At 32.2% G+C, this 9,908-nt stretch overlaps 1 protein-coding gene across 1 annotated transcript in view; it reads left to right on the top strand.

The window, feature by feature from the left end:
• LOC105627870 (ABC transporter A family member 1-like) overlaps positions 1-9,908 on the top strand; it is a 22,153-nt gene that overhangs the window by 10,237 nt on the left and 2,008 nt on the right. The window contains exons 9-21 of the mRNA XM_012209145.1: positions 287-437; positions 818-891; positions 1,291-1,743; positions 1,908-2,257; positions 2,618-3,024; positions 3,177-3,434; positions 3,729-3,993; positions 4,420-4,594; positions 4,899-5,235; positions 5,588-5,865; positions 6,405-6,554; positions 8,620-8,981; positions 9,405-9,612. Of these exons, the coding sequence (XP_012064535.1) occupies positions 287-437; positions 818-891; positions 1,291-1,743; positions 1,908-2,257; positions 2,618-3,024; positions 3,177-3,434; positions 3,729-3,993; positions 4,420-4,594; positions 4,899-5,235; positions 5,588-5,865; positions 6,405-6,554; positions 8,620-8,981; positions 9,405-9,612 (3,468 nt within the window). The remainder of the gene's footprint in view (positions 1-286; positions 438-817; positions 892-1,290; positions 1,744-1,907; positions 2,258-2,617; positions 3,025-3,176; positions 3,435-3,728; positions 3,994-4,419; positions 4,595-4,898; positions 5,236-5,587; positions 5,866-6,404; positions 6,555-8,619; positions 8,982-9,404; positions 9,613-9,908) is intronic.

Here is a 9,908-nt window from a genome sequence, read left to right on the forward strand (position 1 = left end):
TTAAACAATTTCTTTTGTACTATTAATGAAATATTTTACTTACTCAGTAAACAAGAAACGTTTTGAAATATTTATTGCTTACTAATAAATGATTAAATAAAGGAGAGACTTGCAGATATTTCATAATTGACAATGTGGATTTCTTATACAGCCTCAAATATATATAAATATATAATTACTATGTACCATATATGTAAATACATCTTACATTTATATTATATGGCAATTACATTCGGTGTTTGTACTGGATCATGTATTTTAAAAAGCTTGGCACTGTGTTGTCTAGTCTCTGGTATTGGATCTGCAAGGTGAAGGAGTAAATTTCGACAATCTCTGGTCCGGCCCAGGAATACCTTTCGGTGGCAGTCTCATCATGATGACTTTGGATATCTTTTTATACGGCTATCTGGCCTATTATCTCGACTCCGTAATTCCAAGTATGTTTCTTTTTTATCGCAATGCAAAAAATTGCTTAGAAAAATTCAAATTTTGTTTTAAGTTAAGTACGAAAATACTTTTAAGATGCCTTTTCAATTGATGCTCAACTCTCATTTTTAACGTTGGAATAGTGATAAAAATTGATGAATTGATCAAACGTTGATTTCGATTATCTATTTTGACGCTAAAAATGAGCGTCAGCATGAAAAAGCACCTTTATATTTAAGTAATTAGCAATAATTTATTTACGGCGTCATGATGCGCTATAATTATCTTATATATTGTAATATATATGTATATAATATATACACATATGTATATGATAAATGATCATATATGATAAACCTAGATAAAATTTAATGTAAAAATCAATTTCTAGGTGAGCATGGAACAAAGAGGCCACCTTGGTTTTGCTTTTTACCTGGATTTTGGTGTCAAAAAAAGGTTCAAAGGGTGAGTTCTTAAGTGTATATAACAAAAAATATAAATAAAATTATAAATCTTTCATTGAAATATATTAACACACACACACACACACACACACACACACATTAGATAACTATATATTTTTAAATTACTGAAATGGACTTTCTATTGTACATTGGACTAATTGAAATATTTTGAAGTAACATAAAAGTTCGAATTTTATAAAAACGTATAAAAATCATTTAAAATTATTATTAAAAGTTTTGTGTGTTAGTTTTTTCTTTTTTAATAATAAAAATGATAATAATAATAATAATTTTATTAACTGCAACGGTTAATGAGTAAAAGTATATACATATAATAAAGATATTATTTGTTGATGAATTATAGGAGTGTCAATTGTCGTTTTCATAGAAATATTTACAGGTGCCATCATCAAACGGTGAATCAAATTCATTTATTCCGGGCGAGGAGGCGAATCGCGACGTGGAACCGGTGGTGCGTGAGATGAAGGGCCGCGAAGCGATCAGGATAGCTGATCTCTACAAATCATTCCACAAGTGCAGACAACCGGAGATTAAGGCGGTGAATGGCATCAATCTGACTATTTACGAAGGTCAAATCACTGCCATCCTCGGTCATAACGGCGCCGGCAAGACCACACTCTTCAACATCCTTACAGGCTTGACCGCACCTACATCTGGCACCGCTCTAATATTTGGTTATGATGTGCGTGATTCTAACGACATGCGAGCAATACGCAGCATGACCGGAGTCTGTCCACAACATGATATTCTTTTCGATTTACTGACGCCGCGCGAGCACCTCGAGTTCTTCGCCGCGGTTCGTGGCATTCCACGCTCGATGATACGACATGAGGTACTTAAAGAGTAAAATTATTTATACGCGTGTATTCTATTCTATATTTATATTATACTGATTTATATATTACTTTGTATAATAGTTTGTATTAATAATGAAGCTCGATATTTTTATTTAAAATAGAGTAAAAATCGATAAAGATTGACATATTTGATCTTCAGGTGAAGAAAACCCTGAAAGACATTGATCTGGTCGAGAAAGCGGACACTTTCGCACGATATCTAAGTGGTGGACAGAAGAGAAAACTATCTGTGGGAATCGCGATCATCGGCGATCCCAAAATTATTATCCTTGACGAGCCTACCGCGGGGGTAGATCCTTATTCGAGAAGACAGTTGTGGTCTCTTCTCCAGTCAAGACGACACGGAAAAGTGATTCTATTGACAACTCACTTTATGGACGAGGCGGATATTCTCGCCGACAGGAAGGCAGTAATCAGCAAGGGAAGGCTCAGATGTTGTGGCAGTTCTCTGTTTTTAAAGAACAAATTCGGCATTGGATACCATTTAACGTATGAATGCTACTATTATAGTATTTATTCTTACATTACATTGACAGGAAATTCATTAAAATTTTATAAAATAAAAATTCTTAAATTTTGAATTTTAAATTAAGAATTTTTATTTAAAGAAAAACTTTACAAAAAAGGAATTTTCTTGTTTTACAATTATATGTATTTTAACAAATGTAGAAATTATTTGATTTTTTTATTTTCTATAGAAAAGCATGAGATAGTACAAAAATTCAGTGTTGTATTTTATCAGAGCTTATATCAATAAGAATAAGGAATTGCAAAGTGTATACAGTTTTTCATCAAAAATAAAATAATTTCGAACATTTAATGAATATTATATTTTGTATTATTTTGCAGATTAGTCCTGGAGGGTAATGCCAGAGAACATGCTATCAGCCGGTTAGTAACATCACATGTGAGTAAAGCGGAGAAGGCAAGACGTCACGGTCGGGAACTGAGCTTTATTCTACCTCACAATTCTGTGGAAAATTTTGCACCCCTTTTCTCCGCCATCGAGCATGAGATCAAGACTCGTTCGAGTAGGCTTGGCATCAGCAGCTATGGTGTGTCGATGACTACTCTGGAAGAGGTATTTTTGCATCTGGAAAAGGATGAAGAGACTGAGTGCACAATGGACAATCTGTCGAAGAAGATGGTGCGTAATCGCGCGCTCAGCCGATCACTTTCATTGCAGTCTAAGAGCACGTCATACCAGAGCTTACAGAACGAGGGAGTAATCATACAGGGCGACAGTCAAGGGAAGGGTACGTGAATCATTTCTTCTCTCGTTTTTTCCTAAAATAAATAAACTCTTTTGTTAATTATCTATAAGTCATTAATTAATATTAAATATCTATATGTATATGTTGTTTAATCATTAGTTAGTGATATTATGGAATTATTTTATTAATTATAGCCAACGATTTGCCGGACGGCATCCATAATGATCGAAATCCACCTGTACTTGGCCTCGGCCTAGATGCCATCAAGATTCGGCCTAACTTCTTTCAAATACTCTATGCCATGTTACGTATAAGAGTACTCAGACTCTTCAGGAACCTCCAACTGCTATACTTCACAATCGTTACGCCATTAGCTCTGGTAGCGCTTGGTCTCTATTTGAACAGCATCCGAACGGTCGATGTCAAGATGGAGTCGCTAAAACTCGATAGCCGTAAGTGATTAAAATTATGCAAAATAGTTTAGTTTCTTTTTTATTTACATTCAATTAATTTTTGTTAATTTTGAAATGGTATATTAATTGCAAATCAGTTCTATAAAGAACAATGTTCCTATATATTATATTTTAATTAAAGATTGCTACGAATTAATCAGATTCATGAAGTTGTGGATAAAAAATTTAGTTTATAGAACACGAATTATATGATATTTTTAATATTGTTTTAATATAAAATTGTTACTATTTTTGAAAAATCAAATTCATTATAGTATACTTTCCATTTTTTAGATACATACAACGAAACCAAGATCCTCTACTTAAATAATACTGATCACGACATTACCAAGTTGATAGACAGTATAACTCAAGATACGAAGCTCATTGAAGAATACGATGGTAATTTCGCGAATTTAATGAATATCGCGCCACATATAGCCGCCTTCAACATTAATGATTATAATCTACCGCGACTCAACCTGACCGTCACATACAACGATACGATGCAACATTCTCTTCCGATATTGATAAACATTCTTTCGAACGCTTATTATAGGTGAGTCTATCATGTGGAAAAAATAAAGAGGAAATATTTAAGATATTTAGATGAAATATTTAAGATTTAAATTCCTTAAAATAAAAGATGCTCAATATATATTACATTTTGTCTACAATCCATTTGATGCTACTAATGCTTCGAAGCATTTTTTGATTGATCAATTAATAAAATTTTTTCTTTCAATTTGTTCAAATACTTTAAAGCAAATACTTTGTAGCGTCAAGTGGGCTGTACCCTCTTTATAAAATATTTTTAAAAATATGAAGTCATAAAGAAATTAACATTGTAGGATAGTAGAAACTATAAATTAATTTCTTGAAACATTTTTAATTTAAACAAACAAAAGAGATTGTAATTTAGTTAGATGATAAGTATGTGCCTCAAATTGAATAATATTTTTACGAATTATAAATTTTTATCTAGATTGATCTCGGGTAAGAACGAAGCTACGCCGATCGAAGTTCATACACATCCTTTCCAGCAAACGTCGCAACCCCAACAGTTCAATATTGGCGCAGCCAGCTGTGCTATTTTTCTCGGCATGGTTTTCATAATATTGCCGATTACTTTAGCAGTGGATATGGTTAACGATCGCGAAGTAAGGGCTTTGCTCTTAAATCTTATACCTCATTATACGGATTATAATATTTAGCATTAAACATATATCTTAATAATATTTATTAAGCTAAAACAAAAAAATCTATTGATGTTAAAAGTCTCCTTTATTTAAAATTAAAACTTCAAAGTTTCTTTTATCGATTTTAAGCAAAGTGGAGTTTAGATTTTACTTCTATTATATATTATATGTACATTTGTTTCTAGATTTAGTAAACATAAAGTTAAAATTAAATGTGATGTTTTTTTTTCAGAAATTTTGTATACAATATAAAAATATTTTTCAGATCAAAGCGAAGAATCAGCTTCGCGTGAATGGCCTGTCGTTCTCCACGTACTTTTTTAGCTACTTCATTGTGCTAGTCGGCCTGATGATTTTCATCTGCCTGTGCATCCTCGGCATTATATTCCTCTTCGATGTGCCTTCACTACGGGAAATACCGGCCATCATCACTCTTGGCATTCTTATCATGCTCTACTGTCCATCGTCTATCGTCTTCTCTACATGTCTCAGTTACATCTTCGATAAAGTGGATTCCGCGCAAAGCATGTTGCCGAACATCGCGACCTTCTTCGGATTGCTACCATTCATCCTTGTTATGATTCTTGATATGCAAGGACTCGGTAAATAGTAAAACCAATATACTGAAATCATCTCATCATTTTTTTTCAGTGAAATGATAATAGAAAGCCATCTTCTTCAAGCTTTTTTATTTTGAAGTCTAATTTGCAATGTTAGTTATGGAATAAAACTATTTATATTTTTTTCTTTTATTGTTGAAACCTGTAAGCTTTAGCTATAAGCTTTGATTTTGAATGTTAAATCCTAACTTGCAGCCTTGTCGATTTGCCGAACTATTTATATACTTTTTTCTCTTATCTCTGAAATTATAAGCTTTATAAGCTGTTTTTTTTCTAATATAATTTATCGAAATTGATGCCATCAAAATTACCTGTTACGTATTTGTTGCTCAAGGTGGAACAGCTTCGTTCGCGTTGCACGTGGCCTTTTCCTTATTGAACAGCATGTACGTGCCGTATGCGGCGGTGTACTACGTGGACCGCGTTCATTTGATGTGCTCCATCAATGCTGCCTGTCACTATCTCGCCATGTCTGATTACCTCACTATGGAGATTATATTGCTGGCTTTTGGTGCGCTGCTACAATGTCCGGTTTGGTTTATAGTACTACTCATACTGGATATCAACAAAAGCGGCGGCAATGTCAGCGATGTGTTTAAACACTACTTTCTGGTTAGCACAAATTCAACATTATCACTTAAAATTTTTATTACTACTCGTACCTATTTTTTCTTTATATACGTACAAACATATATTTTAAAGTTACATAGCATTGTTTCATATTCATATTTATATCTTGTTATGATTCAAATCATTTGATCTTATAGGGAGAAAAATGTCGAATTCTTTGGTTTTCTTTGTTTTTTTAATTCATTAATTTTTTTATAAATAATTTTCTTTCTTTTCTTAATTTATTTGTAAATTTCTTCATTTAATTATAATCTAAAAATGATTTATGTTATTGAAAAAACTCAATAGTTCTTGCACGAAATATATGTGTGTACAAGTACATTTTTGTTTCTAAATAGTATCATTTTTTGCCTATTTAATAAATAAATATTGTAGATAAACAATTTTTTTATATAATTTAAAATATATATTTCAGTCATATTTATAAGTGAACAGCAAATTTTTAATTAAATCTATTAAAAGCATATTAAACATATCTCTGAAATGTATTTTTATAATAAGATGAGGTCTTTTTTTTACAGCGTGATGGCAATTCCATTCGTGAGGAAATTATGGAAAATTCGGATATTGGCGAACACGAAGATACGGATGTGAAGAATGAGCGACAAAAGGTTTTCAATTTTGTCGTTTCACCGGCCCTCAGTCAAGAACCGCCTCTAGTATTGCTCCAAGTAAGTAGATCAAGTATGGACAATTGAGGACATTAGACTGTCCAAATTATTTTGCAATACGAATGTGAATAATCATTTCCGATGTATCTTTGCTTGCTGAACACGAATTCGTTGACAAAATTTGACTAACATATGACAATTTTAAGAAAAATAGTGTCAAAGAAGTAACCATTTTAAAAGTTTCATGAAAGAGAGATATTATAGCAGCACTACCTAATTTATAAATAAATTTTATTAATGCTCCATGAAAACATCAATTTTTAATTTTAAAATGCACTTTAGTTTTGTTTCGGTATTCTGGAAAAGAATTCCCAAATCTGTAAAAGTAATATATTAGGTCAATCGGAAAGTTCCGTTTATTTTTTTGCAAATATATATATTTTATTTAGAAACAAAATGAAAAAGTATTTCAAAATATTGTTCATCGTTAGCGATGACTTTTTCCCATCTTTCGGGGAGCAAGCGAATTCCGCGGCAAAAGAATGTTTCATCTTTGAAGGCTATCTAGTCAGAGATCCATTATTCTTCGATGTTTTCATAAGAATTGAAGCGTTCCTCAACAAATGCCATGTGCCACCGAAACAAGTGGTAGTCGAAAGGGGCACAGTCTGATGAATAAGTCACATGGGATAGCACTTCCCAGCAAAGTGCTTCTAACATTTCCTTGCTAAGTTTTGTGACGTCGAGTTGTCATGAAGCAAAATTATTTTATGCTGTTTTATTTCATATTCTGATTTTTCGTGTAATTTCGTGTAATTCAGCTCAAACGGATAATTTGTTCTCGGTAGAGATCCTCTGTGACTGTTTGACCAGATTTTAACAGTTCATGGTACATTACACCCTTCTGATCCCTCCAAATGCCATTGCCTTCTTTCCAAAGATATTCCGCTTTGGCATCGATGTTAAAAACTGGCCGGGGTCGCAAATGATTTTTCGACATTTAGAGTTGCCAAAGTAAATCTATTTTTCATCCCCAGTGATGATACGATGTAAAAACCCCTTTCTTTGTTGCTTAGCAAGCAGAATTTCGCAGATGGTTTTTTCATCTTTCAATGTCTCTTGGCTTCAGTTTATACAGGATTTCTCATTTTCCTTCCTTGTAGACTTTTCCCAAAACTTTCAAACGATTGGAAATAAGATACAGATTGAGCACAATTTAATGCTTCTGCAAGTTGTTTTTGCGTTTGACATGGGTCTTCATCCACAATGCCTACAATTCTTCATCTTCGAATGTTCTTGGCCAGAACACTCTTTATCCTCCACATCAAAATCACTTTTAAAGCGTCGAAACTAATCTTTGCCTGTTTTATCGAAAGGAGCACTATTACCATAAAGCTTCAGCTTCAGTTTTCTTCCATTTGAAACAAAAGATTAACACTTCGCGCAAATGACACTTATTTGCCTCAAATTTCGACATTTTCGATGCAGTAAAAAGCAAACTGATGTCACCGACGAAATACTAAAGATATTAAAGACCCTGGGCAAATTTTTGATGGTATAAAAAGAGCTTCAAGGATTCGGAGATAATTGAAGGACACTGATGAATTGATATAAATTTGCTATTATTAACAAATATTTGGCTCATACATTATTAAATTCATGATTTTTTTATTACATAAATGTTCCATAAATAAATATGCATACTTGTAAAGCTATAACATCCTATATATTGTAGAAACATTTTTTCTTTGCAGTTATCATCTCTCTTGATAATCAAACTTTGATAACGATAACACTGAAATCGCAATTTTAAAGAAAAATCGAATATTATTGAGTTATAAATGCATAAATATGTCTACTACGACATCCGTAAGGATGTTGGTCTTAATTAATAGTATCTCGTCTGTGATAATATACGATATCATTCTACGAAAATTATTGTATTTAATTGGTAAAAAAAAAAACGACTTTGGGATCCTTTTAATAACAAAATATTTATAACAAAATTAATTACACAAACACAGTTTGTTTTAACTTAAAGCAATTTTTATAACGCAAATATTCAAATTAATTTTTTTTACTGGAATGCAAAGTTCTATCTCACATGTCATAAAACACATGACAGAATCTGCGAAAGGAATATCGACAAAAAGAATCAGGATCATCCTGCTGTCCAAAGCGTGAGGATGAGCGGAAGATTGCTGTGCGAAACCTCTCGTTAGCAGTAGAACCAGGCGAGGTTCTGGGACTATTAGGTCATAACGGTGCCGGCAAGACCACGGCAATGAAGATCATCATCGCCGAGGAGGCACCGACGAAGGGCAGAGTGCAGATTAGCGGTCATAACATTAACACCCATATGACAGAAGCTTTTCGGCAGATGGGTTATTGTCCCCAGCACGACGCTCAATGGAAGAATATTACTGTAAGAGAGCATCTGGAATGCTATGCCGCGATTCGCGGTGTTCCATGGAGCGAAGTCGACAGGTGCGATTCTTTCAATATTCATCTAATAAAATATAATTAATTTTTTAGGGATATAATAGTTAACTTATATAAATATATAATAGTTAACTTATATAAACAATTAACTTATATAAACAATTAATTATTATAGAATTATAACATATAAACATATAAACAATTAAATTATAATAGAATTTAAAGAAGTCTGTTTGATACTTAAAAATTACAGTTCTACTGCAGCGTCAAAAATTACTGTAGCATTATAATTAAGTTCCTTTTTCATATGGCAATCTAGTTTTCTGATGTATAAGTTAACATAACAAATTTACTTTTTTAAAAAAAGACAAAAAAACATCCATTTGGCGCGAGACACTATCGTGTCTGTTGATACTAACATTTCCAGTATAATTGATGCAATATTGTTTTGTAATTATTATGTTGCAGAATCGTGGATCAGTATTTAACCGGTCTGCAGATTCACGAACATGCTGACAAACAGAGCCAAGAATGTTCTGGTGGAACTAAAAGAAAACTTAGCTTTGCGATGGCAATGGTCAGTGGACCCAAGGTGATTCTTATGGATGAACCAAGCACGGGTATGGATCCCAGATCAAAGAGATTCCTATGGGATACGATTCTCGCTAGTTTCCAGGTAAGGCTGTAAATTACAATTTGAAACTATTTTTCCCTCAACAGATTTTTTAAATAATATATATTTTTTTAAATTCCTATCAACTAGATAAAAAAGAAGTATAATTATAAATTTATATTTATAGAAATGTAAATATAAAAATAAATATAGAATATAGCTATAACAAATATAGAAGAATAAATAATAAAATAATACTTAATAGCAATATAATTATCAGAATATACAATCAATTCACATTAAAAGATTAAAGATGTCTCGATTCAATTATATATATATATATATATATATATATATAT

This window comes from Atta cephalotes, assembly GCF_000143395.1.
Source record: "Atta cephalotes unplaced genomic scaffold scaffold00010, whole genome shotgun sequence".
Lineage (NCBI taxonomy): Eukaryota > Metazoa > Arthropoda > Insecta > Hymenoptera > Formicidae > Atta > Atta cephalotes.